The sequence below is a fragment of the Chanodichthys erythropterus genome, chromosome 16 (assembly GCF_024489055.1).
Source record: "Chanodichthys erythropterus isolate Z2021 chromosome 16, ASM2448905v1, whole genome shotgun sequence".
Lineage (NCBI taxonomy): Eukaryota > Metazoa > Chordata > Actinopteri > Cypriniformes > Xenocyprididae > Chanodichthys > Chanodichthys erythropterus.
Window position 1 is genome coordinate 4,373,259 of NC_090236.1, and position 27,013 is coordinate 4,400,271.

The 27,013-nt window shown below is 37.3% G+C and overlaps 1 protein-coding gene across 2 annotated transcripts; it reads left to right on the forward strand.

The window, feature by feature from the left end:
- The first annotated feature begins 241 nt into the window (after window positions 1-241).
- LOC137002641 (integrin beta-1-like) lies at window positions 242-25,209 on the forward strand. 2 transcript variants are annotated; one of them, XM_067362409.1, is made up of 17 exons: window positions 242-570; window positions 10,415-10,472; window positions 11,739-11,824; window positions 14,360-14,579; window positions 14,754-14,924; window positions 15,024-15,262; window positions 16,967-17,122; window positions 17,221-17,316; window positions 17,431-17,520; window positions 17,742-17,882; window positions 18,852-19,054; window positions 19,147-19,385; window positions 19,982-20,204; window positions 20,297-20,529; window positions 20,620-20,786; window positions 22,080-22,157; window positions 24,428-25,209. In XM_067362409.1, the coding sequence occupies exons 2-16, from the start codon at window positions 10,415-10,417 to the stop codon at window positions 22,155-22,157; spliced, it is 2,400 nt and encodes a 799-aa protein (XP_067218510.1). In that variant the 5' UTR covers window positions 242-570; the 3' UTR covers window positions 24,428-25,209. The 2 variants fall into 2 exon arrangements, with proteins under 2 accessions (XP_067218510.1, XP_067218511.1); XM_067362410.1 differs by lacking the exon at window positions 22,080-22,157.
- Window positions 25,210-27,013: the final 1,804 nt, after the last annotated feature.

Genomic DNA, 27,013 nt, shown 5'->3' on the forward strand with positions numbered 1-27,013 from the left:
AAATGAAAATAAAAAAAAAAATGTTTGTTGTCATTTGTGTGGAAACCGTTTATAAATGCTCTATCTAGATTTGTTTCGATTAACTCGGAGCTGCAGAAAGTCTGTGTTTTGTGTGTGTGTGTGTGTGAAATGATTCAAAAGACTCGAATCACTGAAATGAATCAATTGAATCAGAATCTTCTCCAGTGGAGAGGTGTAGCATTATTTCCTGTGGGCGGAGGAAGGGAGAGGCTACCACTGCAAACCCAACCCATCTTACAGTCCGCCACCGCACCGACCACACATTACCCCCATCCGGACCGAGGGCACGCCGAGACGTGGAAGGGCGAGCTGGACTCTCTGCCCACATTTAGCCATTTATTTGCCTCAATATCCATGGTTTGTTCGTTGTAGGCAAAGGTTGTGTGTTTTGGTACTTTGCAACCAGCTGTTGATTCTAAGTGGCCCACTGAAACAAAGGCTCCACGGACGAGAAACTGGACTGTTGGACCAAACGCTGTCGGAGGTTTATTTCCCTAACAAATGTGGTTTTGAAAGAGTCTGAACAATCGCCGGGGAACACGTGTTAAGGTAAGGAAAATATATCACTTTTTAAAGAACTTTAGTTAGGAGTCAGGACAGTTTGTCGAATGGGGCATTTCTTAGGCAAGCCAGATTGTGAGCTTTAGGGTTTGATCTGGAAAATGATCTTTGGTTACGAACTTTGGGTGGGGATCATGTCCCATCCATTTCACTTCAAAGGACAGACATGGATCTGCCCCAAACGTGTTTCACAGATCATATGCAAAAAGAGTCCCTTCAGGCTGTCTTTTTCAGACGTCTGTTATCTTGGATCTATTTGTCGCGTCTTATGTGTCCCCAACATCTGTTGTAAGTCGTCTACAAGCCTGAGAGAATCCCGGCGGGTCCGAGGGGGGCTGTGGGGGTTAACTGCCCCATGAACAATGCTTTATTTGGTAGTTGCTTGTGTTAAAATGCCTCCCTGGAAGTCGAAATGATGCAGCCGTGAGTCATGATCCTGTTTAGAGGACATGCTGAACACATTAGACCACATATGATCTAGCGGATGCGACCACACCAAAGAATAATTATGTTTCATAGCGCATCAGCTGGGAGAAGTTTGGCATTCTTACAGCACAAAATATGACTGCGGTTATGTGATGAAAAGCACCATAGTCGCCCATTGTGATGTTTTAGGAGAAACTGAATCATGACAACATAGCATTCCACAGTCCGGTCCATGTCTATCTGGCAAATTTTACAAGGAAAGATCCCGCAGCGGATCTGCATTAACTCTCACATTCTACATATTCAGGTCACGTGATCGTGTGGAAGAATGTTGTTGTATTTTTTGACGGATGTCTTAAAGGTGCACTCACGGTATTTTTTTTTCTGACTAAAAGGTTTTCATATAAAAGAAAGTTCTTTTAAGATATATTTTAAAATACATTGAGTCAAGATTCCAGTAATAAAAGCTGCTTTAGGCTACTGAGCGGGTCGCCGCAATGGGGCAACATCACGTGACTAATTGAATTATTTTGCTCTTCAATTAATCGTGGCTAACTATAAATAGCACATTCCTGCATGGCCTTGGTAGCTGAAAAATGTTTCATGATAGGCCTACTGTATTAAGTTTAAGGCAACTATGTTGGCTTGTGTTTGCATGTTGGCCTACAATCCGCTTGTTAAGTTGTGACGTAAGGAACGCCGTTTCCGGGCCCAAGCCTCGACTCGTTTCACTTGAGAATGCCATCGACGGCCGTTTATGAGCGCTATTTATTCATTTTAAACATCAGTCATTTTAAAAAGTTAAACATTTTAAATACTTAGTCTACACAAGTCTCTGTGCTTGCAGCGTCACAGATATTAATATTTTAACGATTTATGAAAGATGAATCATTGTCTGGCCATCTAGAATTTTGGTATGTAGATAAAGGTTATAATTATATATTTTTTTAGTATTACACCACATCGTGTATGTATATTACCAACATTTGTTGTTTTCTTGTGGTATGAGATAGAGCGTTAGGACCCGGAAGCGCTGCTGCGTGACGTCAAGTCTTAACAACCGAATTAAGAGTAATGTTATAAAGAGTAATATTGTCATGTACTCTACATGTAGGCAGCTGCTAAAGTTCTGCCGGGTTTTGAACTGTCGTAGTACTATAAAAAAATTTTTGTCTCTTACAAATCTTGATCGAACCTACCTTATAGAAAATGGTAGTCTCTGCCAAAACGCTATTGTTACTACATCTGTTGTTGCTACAATAAAATTGGGTGTCAGACACCACAAAAAAAGTGACAAAATCCAAAGCTTAGTACACTGTTTGAAGGGAGGTCTATGTTTATTATGGTTTAGTAGTTAACTATCGAAGCTATGGTTGCGATATCAGTTATTTGTAATTCGAAAAGGCTCAAATAAAAAACTAAAATTCTAATGAATGTAAAATGTCCTCGAAATAAACAATTTCCACAGGTAGAAATTGCAAGTTGTGAGTACCAACTCTGTACAAAGAATTTTAAACATACTTATCTAGTCTTTCCAAATAATTAGAAAAGGTACAGAAATTAATTGCTCAAATGTGAGGGAAGACTGCATTGTAAATTTTTTTAAGGACATATTTAGTCTTGTTTTCTGTTGTCTTGTAGGAATATACATTAATTTCCCTTTTAACAGAAAATGGCTCCTCCTGTGTGTTTGTGCATGTGTGCGCATGTTTGTGTTTATTCAGTGCTCTGTTATTAACAGCAAAGTCTTTCACTGTGACAGATAAGAAAGGGGTTGGATTTGAACATATAAGGGAAACAGAAACAAGAGTCTGTGTTTAAATCATACAAATTTAATGACTCTGTGATGCGGACCGAAAAGGATTCAATAAAATGTCATTCATTCATGTGGACTGACAAAAATGATGTGGAAAATGACATTTCAGATTTAAAAAAAACAACAAAAAAAAAACCTTTCATTATTGAAAATAAATGAAAATAAAGCAGTTTTCTAAATGCATTTTGTTTTTCCTGACCTTTCCTGTTTTGATAACCTGTTATTACACTCGGATGTATGTCATATTATGCAAAAAATTATGCTGTTTCCGTTTCATTGCAACTTTAAATGTAGGTGTTTAGGGTTAGCCATTATGTTGGACATCTATATAAGCAGGGTGGCATGTAACCTGCTATTGTGGATAGGGCAGTCAAAGGTCAGTGTTGGTCATAAAGCTGAGTTTAAAGAGCGAGTCACATTGTTTGATTCTAATATGTATTCTATGCTCCAGATTGTTGCTTTGACTCACTTCCTGTCGCCCCGATTGCCATGACACATTAACAGTTAGATAAAATGGGGGCAGGGCAGCTAGGCATTGAAAACAAATTGGTCATTATAATCTGAAGGGCCCAAAGCTAGACTTTTCTAGAAGTGCTAAGAGACCAAAAGAGATGATGGATCTGCTGTAATAGTCATCGCTTACTGTGAGGAAAAGGAAGTTAATTATAAATTATTAACTAAATTATAATTTAGTTTAAAGCTAAAGTCTGATTTTTCTTCAGCACTGAACAGAATTGTAAATAGTTGAAGCTTGTCAAGATAGAATTTTGGCTTGAGAACGACTGGCTAAAAAGTTTGAAGCAGTTTAAAAAGCTTGTCTGAAGGTATGGATGGATGGATGGTATATCGAACAGTTGGGCTTTAGAACAAAATTGTTTCTCCCCCGTCTGCCATTGTTCAGAAAGAAAAGGTCCCACCCCAAACTCACACCATTGGTTGATCTAGAAGCTGATATGACTGACTGGCTCCTCAAATATTTTCATAATGTTTTTGCTTAATGGTTAATCAACACATGCATTTTATGATATTTTAACTTTTAAAAATTGATATTTTACCTTTTAATGTATAAGGAAGGTCGTCACTGCAGTGTGAGTTTGCGTCACTTTTGTGGAGGTGGAGTTTCCCCAGTCTGTGTCTGCCGGTCACCGTCTGTGATAAATAATCGGCCATCACTCAGCAATGTGAGGGATGGTGGGGGGTTGGCAGGGTGAGGCAGTTTAATTAAGGAAATGGCCACCCTGCTGTGGAGGGGTTTATGGCCACTCTGTGTGCATGTTTGTCTTGACAGTTACTTAAATCAGCAGGTAGTGGATAACCGAGAACAGCAACTTAAAGGGATAGTTCTCCCAAAAATGAAAATTACCCCATGACTTACTCAGCCTCAAGCCATCCAAGGTGTATATGACTATCTTCTTTCAGACAAACACAATCAAAGTTATATTAAAGGGATTGTTCACCCAAAAATGAAAATTGTCATCGTTTACTCAACCTCAAGTATTTCCAAACCTGAATGAATTTTTTTGTTCTGCTGAAAACAAAGGAAGATATTTGGAAGAATGACAGTAACCAAACAGATCTCACCCCCCATTTTCTGCCATAGTAGGAAAAATAAATACTATGGTAATCTTTTTAGTAAATCAAAAACACTGCGACCAGTGTAGTCTGATTCCTTGAAGCAAGCTCTTTTAATGAATAGTTCAAAAGACTATTTACTGCATTGAATCAGTCAGACAAATCTGTGGTTACTGAATGAGTTACTTTGTTTTAATATGGACCAGGCATGTGACGGTATCAGATTTTCATGTTGCGATAATTGCTTAAGCTTTTATCACGGTATACAGTATTATTATGATATTGAAATAATTTGATAAAAAAGTGTTGTCATACTATAAAAGGTTTAATAACTGTTGGTTCATTTTAGCTCCATTAAATAGTTACAATTTATGATTTTAATAATGTTATTAAATGTTGAAATTAACTAAGATTAATAAATGCTTTAGAAGTATTATTCTTTGTCAGTTTATGTTAACTAATGAAGCATTATTGAAAAGTGTGAATGAACAGAATCAGAACAAATGCAAACAATACCTAGGGCATGTTGTAGTCCAGATTAAAATGATAAAAAAAATTAAATTTGAAAAGAAATAGCATTGCCTTTAAGTATTTGGTGCTGTGATGAACATCATTGCGAATACAAAAATCTGAATGGCTTTTTGAAACTAAAAGGTAGTGCAGCTGCTTTGTTTATGGGTGTTTCTGGGGTAGCCGCTGCATTTCTGCTGTTCCATCAGTGCCATCTCATGAATATGCATTTTCATTCAGTGCGTCTTCTTCACTCATTCCACCATGCACTGCTCATGCGTGTTGGGCTTGTTTACATCAGTGTGTGCCTCAGCATACAGCGGTTTTGTGCATTTTAAACGGTTAATGGGTAAAGTATTCTTAAAATGCATTCTAAAAAATCTGGATAATTCATAATAAATAATTATTGACGGTAGTTTAAAGTGCCCACAATAACAATTTTGTGCATGTTAATTTTCGTGATATATCATATTACCGAATACCGGCACATGTCTAATATGGACCAAAAATAAAAGTTTTTTTTTTTAGTCAGTTCATATTTCTCTCTTCCCACAACTTTTGTTTGTGCCTCACTTTGAAAGACAGTTTATGCACCCTTGTTATTTTATCTTATCAACAGAATATTGCCAAGAAAATGTGTTGCTTGAAGCAGAACTGTGATCTGATTGGTGTATTTGATGTGGGCGGAGCTTTGGAACATTAAGAATCAAAGACACTCTCTCACACACACAAACACACACACACACACACTAGAAACACCCAGACCTCAGGGCTGCATTTTCAAGGCCTTGACTCACAACACAGCCTTAGGGAAGGCAGACAAGGCTGAATTGAGAAGCTCTCTGTCTCTCCCACACACATACTCTTTCTGGAGATAGTGTTACAAAGAACCACTAAGAATGAAACGGCAGGCTAAAGAGCCAGCTGTCTTGCAGCTTAATCTGCCTCTGTGTCAGTGAGACAGACATAAATGTGAATGTGTCAAATACATGACCAATGAGGTCACTTTGAGTATTTTGTGCGTTGAGGAGTTTATTTTTGAAGATTAGTCTACTATGATGTCACTAGGTTTGAGATAAAAGAGCAGCTCATAGTTTTTTTTTGCAGAATATTACTATGAAGAAATCTTTCAAAGACAGTCTTTCATTTAGTTCATTGACAGGTGTGTTTGTGGACTTGATTGAAAGCTGATTGGTTGCTGTAAACCTACACTACAATTAAACAATTTGGTCTCAGGATTTTTTTTGAAGGAAATTAAAACTATTCAGCACATTAAATGTGTTAAATTAATCAAGTGACATTACAGATGCATTTATAATGTAAGAAGATTTAAATATTACATATTGAACTTTCTATTTATCAAAGAATATTGCAAATAAATTGTCACGGTTTCCACAAAAATAGTAAGCAGCACAACTGTTTTCAAAATTGATGATAATAAGAAATCAGCATATTAGAATGTTTTCTGAAAGATCATGTGACACTGAAGATTGGAGTAATGGTTGCTGAGAATTTAGCTTTGAAACCTGATTTGTGGTTAATGTGCGGATAGTGTAAAGATGTCTCTGATCACAGTCAGTGAATCACTTTGAAGCTATTACTGTATGATTCTTTAGAAGGAATAACCCGGAAAACATGCTCTGACACACCAGAGATCTGTTCAGAAAGGAACTTCCCATGTCTGAGTCAGCAGACTAGACTGATGTTTTGCTCATTGTTTCCTTGAACACATAAAATGAAATTAAGTTGTATTTTCTGATCTGAAACGGCATTTACAGTTACATTGTGTGTTTCACTATAAGCATTGGGCCTGTATTTGGGCCTGTACTTTTTCTTTCTCTTATTATTCCAGTTTCAATGTCAATATAGTGTGCTGTGGAAAAATGTTGGGTTTTGTAGTCCAAAAAAGCCCAGAAGAGGAGTAGTGTTTTTTTTTTTTTTGGTTTTTTTTTGCCACGTGTTCCTTTGTTTTCATGATAGCCATTTATTTGTGACTAAAATAATGTCAATGACATTAATAGCACACAGTCATATGTCACATTCGAATTTTAAAGCTGTCATGTTTTTTGATGCAAGCTGCTAATAAAGGACTGTATGAAACTGATTGTAATGACTGACAACTGTTGTAGTCCTTTTATAGCAGTTTGCTTGCAACTTAGGTTTTGAAACTTACTTAGCAACTTTACACTTTTTGGTTTGTTATGACTGACTGAACAGCTCTATTGGCAGAACAAAAATTTTACATTTCTATTGCCAGAGAAGTGCAAAATAAGGTCAAACAATAATGCAAATAATGGAAAATATGATTAAATAAACAAATTCGACTAATTTATCAAAAAGGAATACATTATTTTTGATATTATTAAATTATTAAAGGGGTAAATATAGAGTAAATATGTCATCATGGGACTAAGACAAATCACTCACTGTCCTTCATGGTGTCTCTTACTCTCACAAACACACACACATATCTTGGATTCTGTGGTCTAAATGAACGTCACCAGTGTTCTGAAAGAGGCACTGTTTGCTTATCTTCAAGTGTTCACAGGTCTTATATGTGTGTGTGTGTGTGTGTGTGTGTGTGCGTGTGTAGATAGAGTAGCGGTTGAGTCTACTGCAGTTCACTCACCCGTCCCGTCTCTACAGCAGACATTCTTCTACTTTAAACAAAGAAATATGAGTGTGTTGTCACATATCTTCCGCTTCAAAACAGCGGGAGTTTTGCCTCTGCTGTGTGTGTATTTCTCAAGCTGGATTTTGAGAAGTATCTCATCTGTGACTGAAGTGTTTTTTAGGATGCTAAGTAACGCTATTGTTTGTTTGTACTTGCTGCCATGCCTAATAAGGCCAAATCAGCACTTTTTGGCACTGGTGTCTGTACTCTTGATAGATTGAGGCAAACGTACCTCCTCTTTGTTTCATCAGCGAGGTGTTTTATGGGAAGAGCAGATCCATCGTCATACCAAATATGGGAGTCTCTCTCGCTTTCCCTGGATCTCTGTGTGTACTTGTCTGGCTTCGTTATGTGTGTGTTAAGTTGCTGACTGTGGCAACAATAACTAGGTTTTTACTTTCTTTGTAATGTTTGATTTCTAAATATGTTCTTGTAAACAGTTAACCTAAGAGTGTTGCGTTGGGATTGTGCCTGTAAAACAGTAACTTTGGATGAGAAAGAGTTTGCTAAATAAAGAGGAATAATCTGTTTCTGCAGTTCTGTGCAAACTGTGTTTGAATTCTTTACTGAGATCATGCATTCGTGCTAGGAGAAACAGGAAATGACCTTGTAACACTGCGTACACTTTGAGAAGTCATGTAAATGCATACATAGGCACACCCTTTCCTCTAAGTGTTAATGTTTTCACTTAATTTTATATATATATATATATATATATATATATATATATATATATATATATATATACACATTTACATATACACGTACACATATATTACACATATACACATACACACACACACAGGGTGCGATTTGTTTTGAAAAGTTTTTTTAAATTTATTTATTTATTTTAATTTGTTAAAAAACAGTGGAGCTATATACTATTTTTGGCAGCTGTTACAGAAACATTTTTACAAAAAATCTTCCTATTTTAACCTTTGAAGTATTAGTGCAAAGTTGCAAAATATCTAAGCTATCTACAATGACACTAATAATTCTTAATTTGTGATAGAAATACAAAATCAATCGGTAATTATTAATAGAATAACGAGACACAAACCTTTACATTCAGTCGCGTTTGGTACCATTTATTTTTGATCACAGTGCATACACATACAAACTTTTAGTCCAAAAGTGCGCACATTTTTAGAAATACACGTTTACCTCATATTTCATTAGATGGAATATAAGATGGTCCATACGCAGGGTTTCATAATCACTGAGGTCAGAAAAAGTAGTTTGTTAGCGGGGTGACGGGGGCATGCTCCCCTGAGAAAATTTAGATTTCCCTGGTCTACATATGTGCATTTTTAAGACGTTTTAAGGCCAACAAATTGGATAACAATAGCTTTAAAACCATGTCAACAAATACATGCATGCACAGTTTTGAGGAGCTTTAATAGCATGTTTGGTAATTTCATGACTCTAAGCGATGTCACGCGTTTTTAGGCCAAAACATTTTTTGTCACATACAGCAAACATCTCCTCACTATCCGCTAGCTGCCTGTCCCCTGAACACACTGTAAAAAAAAAAAAACGTGGTCTCTGTAGTCGCCACAAGCTCAAAAAACGGCAACAAAAACTACCTGGTGCAGCCTGGACCACGAAACATTTAAACACGCTCCAGCCAATTACCGACAAGAATGATTTTACATGCGCGTTCATGACTGTTTCAGTAAGCACGGAGGGGAGGGGGAGGAGGAGGCGGAGGGAGGGTCTAGCTAGCCTCTGTTTTGTTTGACAACACTTCGAAAGTCAATAGGAAGTTACTCCACCCAGGATCGCTTGGAGCACCTTTAAGTTACAACAGAACAATGACGGTCATTGCTCGTAGTTTGTTTTGCGCTTAATTTAAGCTATAATAATTATGCAGTGCGCGCCGGCGCATTTGCGCATACAAGTCTTGAGTGCATGCCACGAGCACAGTATAACGGCTGATTGGATAGTCGTGTTAATTTTTCTGAGTTTTACCGACATAGCCTGAAAACATCTCATCTGACTGCAGTTCACTGTTGTTCAACTGAAGCTCCCTCATCGTCACCTTTAGCCACCTTTTCCGCGCTCGTTTGGCTTGCAAGGCGAAGTCGGAATGCGCGTCTGAAAAGTGTACGTTTTGATGTGGTTGTATTAAAGACAGTTCTATATAAATGCAGCGTTTTACTTGGCGATGTTTTAAAAAAAAAATTATTATTGGTATTTTATATGCTTTGGTGGTGGTTTGTGGAGTAGCATCACCCGGGGGGGATAAAAATAATTCAGCAGAGGCAGGGATACATAGACCAGAAGAGGGGAAATCCCCCCCATCCCGCCCTACAAATCGCACCCTTAGCAACCACTCTTGGCAACGTAAACTGTATGTTCTCAATTGATATTGTTCATTGAAGCTAACTGTATTGTGTAGAAGAGTATTGTGAGAAAGAGATCGAGTGAGTGAGTTTATTACCTACATTCAGATGAAGCATTTTCCTTCAGGTCAGTCCTATGTTCATAATAAAAAATCTGTTTAAATGTGCGATGTATTATCTTGTCCTTTGAACAGTTAAGGGGTTTTCCCGTGACTGACAGCGCTAGTCAAAACATTTGTCAGTTGCGTCTTGTTCCGTGTTCACAACAATCAGACTTTTCAATGTAAAAGTCTTCGCTACTGACTGACACACTCAAAGTCTTTGCCGCCATCTAATGGCGTAATAATGTAACTTCTGTTGCTGTTCACGGGGAGGAAAACATTTTTTCCGGTGGAAAGAAGGCTCTTTTTGAAAGTTTACTCCATGAAAGTTGCATTGATACATATTTTTCCTGGGTGATTTTGACTATTGTTTTTGTGCTGTTTTCAGATGGATGTGAGGCTGCTCTTGATTTCAGTTCTGCTTGGACTCAGCAGGGCACAAATAGGTAAGAACTTAAGATTTCAAATGCATCAGATATACAGTAGGGTTCAGAGGTCTGAGGCTGCTAATGAAAATGCTTGTTGTGCAATTTTTCTAATTTATTTATTACATTAATTATTATATATCAAAGTTTTTGTTATTATTTATTAATTATTTAACTTGAGTCATGGAACTTTCTGTAGTGGATATAATTGTTTTCCAGCTCGGTTTTACAGTATTGATAATCTGATAACTGTTCCTTTTTTAAGTGATCTCTGTAAAATGATTTTTAAAATGAAACTAACGGTCTGTCAGAAAGCTGGAAGTGTGAATTTTTCAGGTTTGTGTGGGTTTCAGTGTGGTTTTTGATGTCACCCTCACCTCATGAAAAAAAAGTTTAACATGATCACCCTCTTTTTTTGCAATGCTTCAAGAATGTTGCAAGACATGTTCCAAAAATCTGTGAATTTATTATTTTGTTTTTGCAACAATAAGAAAAAAAATCCCTGCAAAATCCTGGAGGGCCTGTTGTTTTAAGTTTCATTGGAATCATAGTACTATCAAATCTCAATTATTTCGCATTAATTTTGTCATTTGTGTTGTTTATGTTAAAAGTAATTTTTTAAATAAGCTGTTTTCCTTGCAAAAAAAATCCAAATTTCAGGTGTAAGTAAAAAACAATCACATTTTCAGTGTGGTCTCAGACTTTTCAACCTCTCTGTATCAGTATGAGTTTGTGTAGAAGCAGCTTGATGTTTTGAGTGATTTTTAGAAGCTCAACTCTGAGAACACACACCCGACCAGAGCCTGATAAAATCTTTGCAATACTGTCCAGATCATCTGTTAGACATTTGCAATGATTTCCATTCCAGGAATATCTCAAATATGGCTGCGTTGTGGAATCCAAGAAAAAAACCAAAAGAAAACTCTACAGCATTAATTCAGAATGATAGGAAGGCGGGATATATCATATTTATCTAGTGATCTGCTACAGTTCTTCATGGTTTATTCTGGGAGAACTGGCCTCATGGTTTGCATTAAGGCTTTAGAGAAGGCAGTAAGGATGCCATCATTAATACAGTTCACATGACCTCCCCACAGCATATGGCCACTCCAGAACATCTCTGTGTCTATTTTAGAATGACAGTCTCATGAGAGAGAATCATATGGTATCGTATGCTTGCCCACAGTGTTAGTTATTAAATGCTCTTTGCTTTGGATTCCCTGTGTTAGTGTTGGGAGGGAATTGAGAATGATGATGATGATGGATGTTTGTGCTCTGTGTGTGCAGATGTTAATGAATGCACCAAGGCCTCGGCCCAGTCCTGTGGCGAATGCATTCAGGCCGGAGAAAAGTGTGGCTGGTGTACAGACGAGGTGAGTTCAGACAAAACCATTACAGAAGGAAATGGCTGCTTTTGCAGTGATGTGCATTTAGGGAAAAATGTTATGGGGGAAACCATTTCCTGTGGTCAGATTATTTGTTTATCCAAGTCTGTAGAGGACATCCTGTGATTCTGCAAACAATTCTGTGCTGAAAACCTAAACTTGTTTTTTTGGAGAGGGAACTATCCAAAGGATCTAGTGTTCTGAAATGTCTCGAGTGACATCATCTCCTGTCCCAACTTTATTGGCCTGTAGTTGATTATTACCCAGAGTTTCTTGAGTCATTTCAGTGGATCTTGAGCACATATTACCCCTTAGTGTTCATGAGTCAGTGTCCTGTGTGATCATGTCTGCTCCTGCCATGTGGAGCAGATTATGGCAGGACAGGAAACGCCAATCATCTCAGACTACATTAGAAACTGGAAGTGTACTATGACTAAACTGCATGTAATACAGGGTGGGGGCTTAAGTTTTGTAAGGAATGTGCCCCCTCTTAATTGTTTCAACAGACACACTGCACATCCTTATCCTGACTAGTCCAACGCGGCAACATTGGCTCAACCTATAGCTCAACCAATGGCATGAGTTTGGGGCATGACAGTTCCATTTGGTGGCATTTGTGGTTCACAGTTCACCTTAATATAGCCATAGAATGTTTTAATCACAAAGAAAAAGATGTTCCAGTTTAATTTATTTAAAAAAAAATATTAGTTTATTTATGCTTGTTATAATATCACTCAGGTTTACACAATGCAAATCAGATAGTCTGTTTACAATCCCATGAAATGTGCCCTTGCAATTGTAAATGAATTCTGCATCTAATTTATGGGGAAAAGTATAATAGAAGTATTTCATATATATTTTTAAGATGTCATTGTTGTAATTATGAAGTTATTTTAATTACATTAATTATATTCACTTTTTTAATATCTTAATGTATATTAAATTTTTACAAGTAAATTTGTAAATGATAATTTAGAGACTGGACGTCTTGGAAGAACTTAAATTGAATATAATGATATTTAAATGATAATGATGATAATGATATTTAGCTCCTAGTAAGCTATTTTAAAGGCTCCTAATTTTGTATTGGAGGTCTCCTACAACAGGTTTACATGCATCCAAGGTCAAAAACACTAATTTTCTTAAGCCCTGTTTACATCTGCTATTAAGATGCGTTTTGGTCGATTGGACGCATTCCTGTTTACGCCTGGTGTTTAAATCCGTCTCTTTTGCTAATTTATTTTAGGAGAGGGTCTATCTGTAGATAAATGTATGGGCTTTTTCAGATCATACAATCTAATGGACAAAATAAGCTCACGCATTTTACATATAAACGTGAAATGAGGCAACGGACAAACATACGGAGAGCAACAGCTTTTGTTTCTGCTATGAGAGCTGAACCAGCACTGTGAGTGAGTGTTAGAAATCAGGAATAGTTAGAGAACATTGTGCTTGGTACATTTTTCGTCTTTAAACCAAACCTAGGTCTTCAGCCGACAAAGCTTAATGTGGCTTGTGTGCTTCCCATAACGTTTATGCGTAGGAGTAGGAGGTCTTTTGTAGCTGTTTGAGTGCATTCGACCACATGAGTGTCTACACTACGAAAGCAATCTGGACTAATGTGTTTTCAACCATCTCCTGTAGCTCAAAAAGTTAAGACCCCGTTTACAACTGTATTTTGCATTGTCCACTTCCGATTGTCCAAAATGCATCTTAATACCAGGTGTAAACAGGGCCTCGTAATATTAATTTCACATCACCTCTTCAAAGTATCCGGTCTCTCTAAACCCCTCCTTTCTGTGAGCCTACTCTACTCTGATTGGTCAGATGGCCCAGTTTGTTGTGATTGGTCTACCAGTTACAGCACGTGTCAGAAACAAAACGTCCATCGCCATATCTGAATTTCAGCTTTGCACTTGATAAATTGTGATACTAACAGTAATGTCGGTTTTACCGTAATAATCTGAGCACTCTGAAACATCTGAAAGTCCTCATCCTTTGCAAGTGCATGCAAAGTGGATTTGCTTTCGCAGCACAGAAAACAGTGTCTATGACATGTCGACAGCACAAACCAAACCCTTCTAGGCCTCAGCTACAACTACAGTGTTTGAGGGCGGGTCAAAATAGTTGTTTGCGGGCAGCCAATGAAGACCATAGACTGGCATTATGCAAATTTGTTACAAAATACGTGTAGGTTTGAGCAGGAAAAATTACTGACGACTTGTTTCAGGCAGTTCAGAATCAGTTCTTTCTTTTTTGAGACTTCATTTATCTTACACTTTGATCTTTGAAACTTTGCAGACCGTTTGCTATTACACACTACATGAAAGGCAATTTCCAAGAAGATATAATAGGGACACTTGAACACATTACTAAGCATGGATATACAAGTCCACTCAAAATTGCATTATCTTTTTGTAGGGTTAAGTACTACTGGTGGGGAGCCACCTGGTACTATTTTTGTTCAATTGATCATAATCTCTCTTTTTCTTTTTCCTTTTATTCCCTCACCTCTTTCTGCAGAAATTTCTGAAACAGGGTGAGCAGAAATCCACACGCTGTGACGAGCTTGATGCTCTGATTAAGAAGGGCTGTTCTAACGCCAGCATAGAAAATCCTCGGGGAAGAGTTAAAGTCGACAAGGACCAACCTGTAACAAATCGCACAAAGGATGGAGTAAAACTGAAACCAGACCAGATCACCCAGATTAAGCCACAGAAACTCACCCTAGACCTCAGATCAGGTACTGGTTACTCCCACCTCAACTCCTGCAACACTAAAATGATTGAACGATTTAGGTCATCACCTAATAAAGTTGGATGTCAAGTGAAATGATGGCCTCCTTCTAGAAATAATCAGTTCACTCCCCTGAAAAGCTTCGGTCTAAATCCCATGATCTTCTGTCATTCCAACTCAGGCGAAGCTCAGACGTTTCCTCTGAAATTCAAGAGAGCTGAGGATTATCCCATAGATCTCTACTACCTGATGGATCTCAGCTACTCTATGAAAGACGATTTAGAGAATGTCAAAAACCTGGGAACCCACCTTATGAAAAAAATGCAAACAATCACATCTGACTTCAGGATTGGTAAGGAACCTTAGAGGATCCATGTATTATTGAAGTGCAATGTTATTTATGCTGCTTATTTCACAACAATTTCCCTTTAATGTTTGTTAATGCTTCTAGGTTTTGGCTCCTTTGTGGAGAAAACTGTCATGCCATACATCAGCACGACACCAGCCAAGCTGCTGAACCCCTGTACATCAGACCAGAACTGCACCAGCCCGTTCAGCTATAAAAATGTGCTGAGTCTGACTGAGGATGGATCTCAGTTCAATAACCTTGTCAGCAGGCAGCAGATATCAGGAAACCTGGACTCACCAGAGGGAGGTTTCGATGCCATCATGCAAGTGGCTGTCTGCGCGGTTTGTCATTTTTTATTTTATTAACTTAAAATATATCTACAATGCCTATATAAAATCATCATACCCCTTTAAAATAGTTACTTTTTATATGTTATGTAGCCTGAAAAACCCATTTAAAAAAAAAACCTTTCCAAATGTATTTATTTCTTTTAATTTCGATTAAGTGGCCTTCAGCTCTTCTACATTGTTGGGTCTGGCATATTGCATTTTCCTCTTCACAATACCCCATAGATTTTCTATGGGGTTAAGGTCAGGCGAGTTTGCTGGCCAATTAAGAACAGGGATACCATGGTCCTTAAACCAGGTACTGGTAGCTTTGGCACTGTGTGCAGGTGCCAAGTCCTGTTGGAAAATGAAATCTGCATCTCCATAAAGTTGGTCAGCAGCAGGAAGCATGAAGTGATCTAAAACTTCCTGGTACACAGCTGCGTTGACCTTGGACCTCAGAAAACACAGTGGACCAACACCAGCAGATGACATGGCACCCCAAACCATCACTGACTGTGGAAACTTTACACTGGACCTCAAGCAACGTGGATTGTGTGCCTCTCCTCTCTTCCTCCAGACTCTGGGACCCTGATTTCCAAAGGAAATGCAAAATTTACTTTCGTCAGAGAACATAACTTTGGACCACTCAGCAGCAGTCCAGTCCTTTTTGTCTTTAGCCCAGGCGAGACGCTTCTGACGCTGTCTGTTGTTCAAGAGTGGCTTGACACTATGTCTTGCATACGTCTGTGTGTAGTGGTTCTTGAAGCACTGACTCCAGCTGCAGTCCACTCTTTGACAAAATGTTTGACAAAAAGCAAACACGGCATATCACCCAAAGCACACCATACCTACTGTGGAGAATGGTGGTGGCAGCATTATGTTGTTGGGGGTGTTTCTCTTCAATGGGGACTGGGCGATTGGTCAGGATTGAAGGGAAAAGATGGGCAGGTCATTCACCTTCCAATACATACCGCCAAAAGAACAACGCAATAGCTTAAGGATAGGAAGGTAAATGATTCTTGAGTGGCTAAGTCGGAGGCCTGACTTAAATCCAATAGAAAATCTGTGGATTGAATTGAAGAGAGCAATCTATTGCTGGTCACCACAGAATTTGAACTTGAGCAATTCTGCAAGGAAGAATGGGCAAATATTCACCAATCTAGGTGTGCAAAGCTAGTACAGACATATCCAAAAAGATTAATGGCTATAATTAAAGAAAAAGGTGTCTCGACGAAGTATTAAAAAAGGGGACTGATGACTTTTCCAATGCTATTATTCTAGTTTTTCAGTTTATGAATTTTCGGAATGGTTGTTTCCAGCAAAATATTAAGCAGCAAAATGTTTTCAACATTGATAATGAGAAATGTTTCTTGAGCACCAAATCAGTAAATTAGAATGATTTCTGACATGTGACACTGAAGACTGGAGTAATGATACTGAAAATACAGCTTTGCATCACAGGAATTAATTGCATTTTAAAATGTTAAAATAGAAAATATTTCACAGTATTATGTTTTTCACTGTTTTTTCCCCACCAAATAAATGCAGCAATTGCAATGTGATTTTTTTTTTTTATGTTTAATTTATCTTTATTGTTTTATTGTACTGTAACCAAGTGTCTACTGGATAGGTGTGTCCATATCACCAAATAAAGTGAAGTAGCCTCTACTGACTTTTTGGGACTAAAGTTTATGCTTCCTCTTGATTGTGTATCAGAATCAGATCGGCTGGAGGAATGTTACCCGTCTGCTTGTGTTTTCCACGGATGCTGGATTCCACTTCGCTGGAGATGGAAAATTAGGCGGCATCGTGCTTCCTAATGACGGGAAATGCCATCTGCAGGATAACATGTACACCATGAGCCATTATTATGTAAGTGTGTGTGTGTTAAACCATGATCCACTACCATTGTGTATTATCCTCATTTAATATATGTGAAGATGTCTCATATTTTAATCTGTCACTTTTAGGACTATCCATCCATTGCACATCTTGTTCAAAAATTAAGCGAAAACAACATTCAGACCATTTTTGCAGTAACTGAAGAGTTCCAGCCCGTTTACGAGGTAAAAAAAAAGCCTTTTGTGTCTACATCAATAGGCAAGATCCTGTAACAGTCATGGAAATAAAATACTGCATAGAAAAAAAACTGGATTAACAGTTTTTTGTTTCATTCACAGGAGCTGAAAAACCTCATTCCAAAGTCAGCTGTGGGCACATTATCCTCCGACTCCAACAACGTGATAGACCTCATTATTGATGCATATAATGTGAGTAGATCACAGGAACTGAGGCTAAAATTCAATTTAGTCCATTCTTCTTGGCTAATTTAGCTTTTTGTTTGTTTATTGCCAAATTCCTGAAACAATAAATATTTGAAGAAAAAAATTGCAAAGCATGTTGACTTGAAAAAACATTGCTTGAAAGTCTATCCTGCATGTGTAAAAATTGTATTATATTAAAATTATATTATACTACATGTCTTTCTCAGTCTCTGTCCTCTGAGGTCATTCTGGAGAACAGCAGGCTGCCCGAAGGTGTGTCCATCTCCTATGTGTCCCACTGCAAGAATGGAGTGAGTGAAAAAGGAGAAAATGGGAGAAAGTGCTCCAACATCTCCATTGGGGATGAGGTGAGAATTATTTCCTTCAGTTGAAAACTTTATGCAGTTGCATCTTTGTTTAATCAAGCATTCAGTGCTTTCCATTGGGTACAATTTCATAAATGGATACTATCACTGTTACCAGTTACTGATGCTAAGTCAGACAATCTTTAAGGCCAGTTTACACTAACAAAAAAATAGCAAACGTTCTGTTTATTATAAGTGTGTGCTACAGTTATGTCTTCTGCTGCTTAAAATGCTTGAGCTCTTTAAAGCGGTCCTATTATGCTGTTTTACTTTTTCAACTTTTTTTAGTGTCATGTTGCCGTTTATGCGTGAAAAATATCTGGCTTGGTTGGCTTGGTTGAGTTGTAGTGTATTTAAATTTGCGGTTATGTAAGAGGCATGCACTCAAAGCAGTTGACCAATCACAACACGCTTGTCCAGCTGACCAATCAGATCACATTGCTCTTTTCTGAAGGAGGGGCTTCATAGAGACCAAAACTAAACAAAGCATTACTGACAGACTGGAAGAGAGGTGCTGCAACAATGTAAAATATGTGAAAAATAATGTTTATTTTGAACATGCAAGCACGAAAACCTATTCAGGTAAACCACAAAAACAAAATCAAGACTGCAAAAGGGCATAATATGGCTTCTTTAAAGTTAGGTGGATTCTGATTGGCTGTCAATGTTCATTCATCAGCAGAAAAAAATAGTTCAGAAAGTGATTCCAACGATATTGTTTCTCTGTGTTGTTATCATTATAGTTGTGGTGTGGACTTCCCTATTCTCATAGAATTAGAATGATTATTAAAAAGATATAGTTAGTTTTTTTTTTAGTTATGGTCCTTAGTGTAAGCAGGTATTTAGAGAACATTTTTACCTGCTCTTTATTTTAAAGGAATTAAATTGTGCAGCAACATGATTTAATAACTGCTAATAAAAATAAAGCAAAAATGTGTATTTTGCTCACTGACTTTTATCCTTTTGTCATAGGTGACATTTGAGGTAGCGATCACGGCTAAGGGTTGTCCATCTAATGGCAAGTCAGAGACCATAAAGATCAAACCTCTGGGCTTCACTGAGGAGGTGGAGATCGTCCTCAACTTCATCTGCGAATGTGAGTGTCACAAAGACGGAATCCCAAACAGCCCAGTGTGTCACTTCGGCAACGGTACCCTGGAGTGTGGAGCATGCAGGTGAGTTATATACTGACACTGATGGTATCATCCATACAATCCATACCCTCAACTAGCAGCTCTGATATCAATCTACCTCTGCTTATATTCAGGTGCAATGAGGGACGTATCGGCAGGACTTGTGAATGTAGCAAAGACGAGGTGAGAACAGAAGATCTAGACGCAAACTGCCGCGTGGATAACAGCACAGATATCTGCGGCAACAATGGAGACTGTGTTTGTGGAACTTGTGAGTGCAAAAAAAGAGACAACCCAGAGGAGAGATACAGCGGAAAGTTCTGCGAGTGCGACAACTTCAGCTGCGACCGCTCCAACAACAAGCTCTGTGGAGGTACGACTACATTTTTGTGCATCTGTCCAGGGATACACACACACACACACACACACACACACACACACACACACACACACACACACACACACACACACACACACACACACACACACACACACACACACACAGATGTTTGTTTTTGTGAAATGTGGGGACATTCCATAGACATAATGGTTTTTATACTGTACAAACCGTATTTACTATCCCCCTACACTACCCCTAACCCTAAACCTAACCATCACAGGAAACTGTGCACACTTTTACTTTCTCACAAAAACTCATTCTGTGTGATTTATAAGCCTTTTGAAAAGTGGGGACATGCTGAATGTCCTCATATTTCACCTTTTTTTGTAATACCCATGTCATACCCATGTCATTATACACATTTATGTCCTGATATTTCACAAAAACAAGTACACACACACACACACACACACACACACACACACACACACACACACACAATAAAAACAGCTTGTTCTTTAACTAAAACCATAGTTACTTGAAATACAATATTAACATTAACTGAAATAAAGTAGGCTGACATATGTAGGGAAAAGTTACAAACTAAAAGTGTTTCTCCATCTTTTCAGGTCATGGTCGTTGTGAATGCCGAAAGTGTATCTGTGACGCTAACTACACCGGCAGTGCGTGTGACTGCTCTTTGGACACCTCCACCTGTCTGGCCAGTAACAAACAGATCTGTAACGGTCGGGGAACCTGCGAGTGCGGCCAGTGTAAATGTTCCGACCCAAAGTTTCAGGGTCCGACCTGTGAAATCTGCCCAACCTGCCCTGGAGTTTGTACTGAGCACAAGTGAGTTATTAACTGAACACTTGCTTGAACGACTGGCTTGTTATGCTCATCTAGCAGCACTAAATATATTCGCCCATGTTTTTTCCTCACAGGGATTGTGTCCAATGCCGAGCATTTAAAACTGGTGACAAGAAAGACACATGTGAGAAAGAGTGCGGTGGCTTAAATCTTAAAATAGTGAAGAAGAAGGAGGATCTTCCTCAGCCCAATGACCAGCCCTACATCAATCACTGCAAAGAGCGGGATGCTAACGACTGTTGGTTCTTCTTCACCTACGCTACCAAGGAAGACGGCACCATTGAGGTCCAGGTGGCGGAGGATCTTGGTAAGTGCGGGATGAAATGAGTACCAGTAGATCTTGATTTAAAAATGTATTTAACTTCTGTCCCATAATGCTTTGTGCCTGTGTTCATAGAGTGTCCCTCTGGCCCTGACATCATTCCCATCGTAGCGGGTGTGGTCGCAGGAATCGTTTTGATTGGTTTAGCGCTTCTGCTCATCTGGAAGCTGCTCATGATTATTCATGACCGCAGAGAGTTCGCCAAGTTCGAGAAGGAGAAAATGAACGCCAAGTGGGATGCGGTAAGTTCCTCTAATTTACGTTACATTTCATTTTCAAGTATCCGTTTAAAGTTATATTCATTGTCATATCATATGTAAACACTTCAGCGGCCCACATGACATGAAAATGTAATATTTCCTCAATAAGTAGATTTTTTTTTTTTTTACATTTTAATAATGCACAGTACAGCTGTAAGGAGAAATCTGGCCTCATGTGGGGTGTGGCCTCTCTGGCACCAGGGGAGGTCACTGCTGCCACCTGCTGGTGCTGCTAACATTGCAGCAAATGAATCCTACAGGATATTGCAGCAACATACACAGACAAAAGGGCTTGGTGCTTCAAGAACATTTTTGTTTGGCTCTGAGGCTTGTGAAAATGCATATAAATCTATTTAAAGCATAGTGCATCAGAGAGAATTACTGCATTAGAAAAAATGTCAATGTTATAGCACTTATGGAGTCATTTGTCTTTCATTTAGAGGTAGAATTATCAAGGGGGTCCTGTATATTAACACTGTAAAGCCTGACATATGAATTAATAGTCTGATTTTTTATTTTTTATTTTAAATAAACCAGTTTATTGAATCTTTTGACAAAATATAAAAGAAAATCTGCTAAAAGTTGCATATGTGTTTTATGTTTTGTATCATATTTGATACATCAGGCTTTAATGGCATACAGTGAGAATATGGAATGGAATTTATATTGCCAAAAATTAAGATAGCTTGTATTGTAAAAAAATGAGATCTTTATAACAATATAACAATTACTTAGATAAAATGCATATAAATATACGTTGTTACTCTATATCTCCTAATAATGTGTCTTATGTTTAAATATTTTGATGATATTTAAATGCTTAGTTTTATGATGAAAGATCTATAATTTTAATTGTGGGTGGCAAAATACAGAGAGATCCACAAATAAATGTTTTGTTTTTCATTAAAATATTATGTATGGATAATCAAGTAAATCTAAGTTGCTTCAGTCCAGTAAATGTTCATCTTGAAATATTAATAATAATATAAAAGTTATCCATATGTTTACTTTATAAAAATAATTCAAGATTTCACAGCAAAATGACTTATGTACCACAACCTGAAGATGGACATTTTTAGAATGATCTTTACTTGCTAAAAAAGTATGAACAAATTAGAGGCTTTATAAATATATTATCATATGCCATTTGCACTGAATCAATCAAAACTGCCAGCTGTTCTGCTTTCTATCTTTCTTCAGTTCTGTTTTTCTCGTTCTGTCATGTTTTTTTTTCTGCCTTTCTCTCTCTAAACCTTTTCTTCTCGTCATATCTAGCAAGAGAACCCGATATACAAGAGCCCCATTAATAAATTCCAGAATCCAAGTTATGGAAATAAGGGCGTCACACTCTGAGTCTGTACTCTTCTTGGCTCCTTGCATGTGCTTTTTCTCCCCCTTTCTGTCTGTTTACCTTTCTGTCACTTTAACATCAACCTCAGACCCGTGTATAATAAGGACGGCCTGCAAAGTCATTTGCAGTTATCTAATTTAATTCACTAATTATTAGGACATGCCTTTTCTACAATGTGAATGTGTGTTCACATTCACATTGTAGAAAAGGCATGTCCTAATAATTAAAAGGGAGAGTTCACCCAAAAATGAAAAATTCAGTCATCATTTACAAACTTGTATGACTTTAATCTGTGAAACACACAATTTTGAACTCTGTTTCCACAGAAAAATGTCATACAGATTTGGAACAACAAGGAAAACATGACGACAAATTCATTTTTGCGTGAACTTTTGATCCCTAAAAGAATAGTTCATACAAAATGAAGATTTACTCATCCCCAGGCCATTCATGATGTAGACGAGTTTGTTTTTTCACCAGAAAAGATTTGAAGAAATATGCAGTGAATGGGTGCCGTCAGAATGATAGTTAAAAAACTGCTTATAAACACATAACACTAATCTGCAAGTAGTTCACATGACTCCAGTCCACTGATTAATATCTTGTGAAGTGAATAGGTATTTGTAAGAAACAAATCCATCATTAAGAGGTTTTTAATGTCAAACTTCCAGATAGTCCTCTATCCATTAAATTGCATTAAATTAAATTAAATTAAAAAGTCATATCGTCTGAATCAGGACAGAAATATGCACAGATCAAGCACAGCTTACAAGTGAAAAGAGTCCAAAACAGTTATAAAAAAAATATTTGTTTGTGGAATAACTAGTTTGTGGATTTTGATTTTAATTTATTTATTATTATTTTTTTTTACTAGAGGAAGCAATATTATTGTTTATGGACTTATGTATTGATGCATTTTGACCAGAAGCAACGGTTTAAAGTTAAAATGCCTTAAAGTGTAACTTTGCAGATTTTTCAACAAGCTTTGTATTGTTAGTGTCTGTAGTAAATTAACAATGTTTACTCATTCTTTGTGTTATCTGGACAGAGAAATTTGTTTATTTGTCAGCAAAAGTCCACAAATTCCACTTCCCCCTTCTTTTTTTTTTTTTTTGTCCCCGTCCTCAAACAGTCAGATCAACAGAGCATTATTAACAGAACAGTTATTGTATCACTGGTTTATCACTGAAAAATTATATCATAATTTGTCTTTAAACATGGTAAAAATGGAACAAAATGGCAAAAGCTTTCCTGTACATGACAGCGTTTTGCTTTTGTGGGTTGGGCGAACCTCACAGAATGGCAGTTTTTTTTCAGCCTTTCAGTCTGTTTGACCTAAAACACTTGTTTGTAGTTGTCCAGTTTGAAATGGTGATTACAAACAGATTTTTCAGAGTTTCGTTGGCGGTGTAATCTGCATATTTATGATTCTTTGCAGCCTTAAGCCACTGCCTACAACACGCTGGATCCTTCACTGTAACCCGAAAGTAAATCACTCCCGCTAAATGTTTACCCATTGAATTCTTGCACCCAGGGAGTCGACACTATTATGAAAGTTTGTATTTGACTTTGGTCAAGCGTATCCATAGCAGACTGGTGGGACTGGCCTTGGATGGTATCATGCCCAGTGCATTATAGGTGTTGAAATTTTCCTACCTATTTGGCAAATGGGAAAACAACAGCCTTTTCCCTATGTTTTATCTAGTCAGGTTGCACCAATTTAATTTATTTTCATCTGCTGTATAGTCAGCCAAGTTTTATTGAAGTACCCTTTAGTGATGAATTTGTTTCTTACAAACACACAGATTTTCACTTTACAGTTTGTTAATTGATAGACTGGAGCTGTGTGGATTACTGTGATGCTTTTATCAGCTGTTTGAACTCTTATTCTGACGGCATCCATTCACTGCTGAGGATCTATTGGTGAGCAAATGATGTAATGCTAAATTTCTCAAATGGTTCTGTTGAAGAAATAAACTCATTACATCTTGGATGGCCTGAGGATGAGTATATTTTCACTTTTGGGGTGAACTATTCCTTTAAAAAATCCAATACTAAAACTTTTTACATTGCTGCATATACAAAATGATTACAAATACAGTGTTTGCGTTTGATTGTGTGCCTTTTGTAATGCTTGCTGGTTTTTGTATACACTTTTTTTTTTTTTTCCCAACCAAAGTTTACTGTATTTGCTGTGAAGTGCCCTAACCTGGCAATTATGTACTTGTATTAAAGGTTGATCTAATCATTCTCTCTTCATTTTGGCCTCCAGGGTGAGAACCCCATTTACAAGAGTGCTGTGACAACGGTGGTCAACCCAAAATATGAGGGCAAGTAATGGACGAATCTGTCCATCTCCAAGCAACACTGTATGCAGAACAATTCAAGAGGAACGGAAGATTTGAAGTTCACTTTTTTTTTTCTTCTTCTTTTTTTGTGTTTGTTTTTAAATCACCTTTTGGCTGTGCATTTGCCACTGTTCAGTATAATCAATTAACCTGTGTTTCTATGCATTGTTTTGGAACTGTACAGTATGTATAAACTTGAGTTTTTACTTTTTTATGCAATCTTAGACAATTACAATTTTGATTTTTAGCCACAGATCTGCCTTGTTTTTCCTGAATGGTAAAACCAGTCATGTTGGGTTAGATAACAGGGATTTTGTAAGTAAGATGTGGTCAAGAATGCATTAAGAATGTTATACAAAAAGACAAGACACAATTACCAGAACCACCTGCTTTAGTCCAATATCTAGTTGATCATTAGAGTCAGTATGTGTCTTAAGATGGTACAGGAAACTTTCTCAAACTGTGGATGGAGTGTCCTGTCACTGGTATAGTAGGTAGCTGTAGCGGACCACTGCTGTTTGTACACATGGTGCTTTTAATGTAGACGCATATGTCGTCTGCATAACTCTGGGTGATTTGAGTCCAGTCTATAATGTTTAGGTCTGTGTGACCTATGGATCTGTGTGCTCACGTCGCTTTTCTTTGGTCTGCGAGTCAGATGGTTTAGTGACCTTTTTTCTTTTTTTTTATCGTGCGCATTAATAAATCCAAAATGGACAGATTAGTATCTTTTTAATTGTCACAAAATAATAGACAAACATTTGTTGTAATTTCATATATCAAGTGTTTGATTCAAATGCCTTTGACTTGGCAACATTTGAGTTGTTTGAAATATGTTAGAGGGGACATTTTCTGTGAATGGAACAATCAACTATATTATTATATTGAAAGCATAAGTGTAAAGTCATTTGAAAAGATCTTCAGGTTTTAGATTTGTGTTAAGAATGAGGAAACGAAATCTCAGGTCCCGAACTTCTCTTTCACTGATGCCAAATATTTACGTCTACTGTGCAAGACCTGTATGTTATTGTTTCTGTTAGTCTCCATAAGTGGACTTGCTTCAAATCTGTTTTTGTAATATAACATTGTTCATAAATAAGCCTAACTGCTCAGATTATTGTTTGTAAAGATCAGTGTTATATGGAAGGTAACACTTTTTTTCATTTTCACTTTTTTTCTTTAAAGCTTTTAAAAGCCTAGTCACGTTACACACACAATTTGCATTTTAAAGTGCCTTTTTTCTTTTCTTTTCTTTTTTTGGCATCATGCCCACTGTCTTTTGTGTCTAGGAGTTATTTATTAAAATAAAGAACCCAAAACACTGGACTGCATTGTTATCTGTGTTTGTGGGTCAGCATGGTTTATAATACAATGTAAGGTCTTTATATTCTAATATGGAGATTTAAAATGTTTACACAGTTTGAGTATTTCTGTTTTTGTAAGCATGTGAATTCTTACACAAAACCGTTGTTATTTGTGCATTATCACTATGTTTAGAATTGATCAGAATAGCTTAATACTCACTAAATATTGTGCAGTGTACACTATAAACTACACTGCCTGCTAGTTACTACTTAAAGGGTTAGTTCGCCCAAAATTTTAATTTCTGTCATTAATTACTCGCCCTCAGGTCGCTCAACACCTTCGTTCAGACCTTCGTTCATCTTCGGAACATAAATTAAGATATTTTTGATAAAATCTGAGAGGTATATGACTCCTCTATAGACCGCAATATAATCACCGTTTTCAAGGTCCAGAAAGGTACTAAGGATTCTGAATAAGGGGTTAATAACACCCTTCAGCCGTGACTTATTCACGATGCAGCACTAGCATCGAGTACCTTATTGCTTTTATAAAACGGTTACCACACAATACAAATATTAAAGCCAAAAATATGTAACAATGCATCTTTCATGAAGTAAAACTTACCAAAAGCCTTCCTTCCACTGGAAAAAGTTACATTATTACGCCATTAGGACACAAAGACTGTCTTTATGAGTGTGTCAGTCAGAAGCAAAGACTTTTACATTGAAAAGACTTTTTTTGTGAACACGGAACAAGACGCAACTGACGGATGCTTTGACTAGCGCTGTCAGTCATGGGAAAACCGCTTAACTGTTAAAAGGACAAGATATTGCAGCGGACATTTAAACTGATTTTTCATTATGAACGTAGGACTGACCTGAAGGAAAATGCTAAATCTGAATGCAGGTAATACACACACACTCAGTCTTTTTCTCACAATACTCTTCTACATGATACAGTTAACTGTCAATGAACAATATCAATTGAGAACACACAGTTTATGTTGCCAAGGGTGTTGTATAGTAATACACAGAAGCTGTCAGCTGTGTTTTATCATGAATAAAACACCGCTATTGGCCAATCAGAATCAAGAACAGGAACAGTTTTATAAATTTAATTAGTAAGTTAGAATGATATTGGAAACATGCAATATGTGGTTTTCTCAATGATCTTTGATGCACAATTAGTGTTTGAGAGTTCTCTCA

Bases quoted from the DNA above. Each gene is read 5' to 3' on its own strand.
- LOC137002641 (XM_067362409.1), top strand. From the start codon at position 10,415: ATGGATGTGAGGCTGCTCTTGATTTCAGTTCTGCTTGGACTCAGCAGG. The intron at 14,925-15,023 runs GTAAGGAACCTT...TAATGCTTCTAG, and splicing joins CACATCTGACTTCAGGATTG to GTTTTGGCTCCTTTGTGGAG. The intron at 20,787-22,079 runs GTAAGTTCCTCT...CGTCATATCTAG, and splicing joins TGAACGCCAAGTGGGATGCG to CAAGAGAACCCGATATACAA.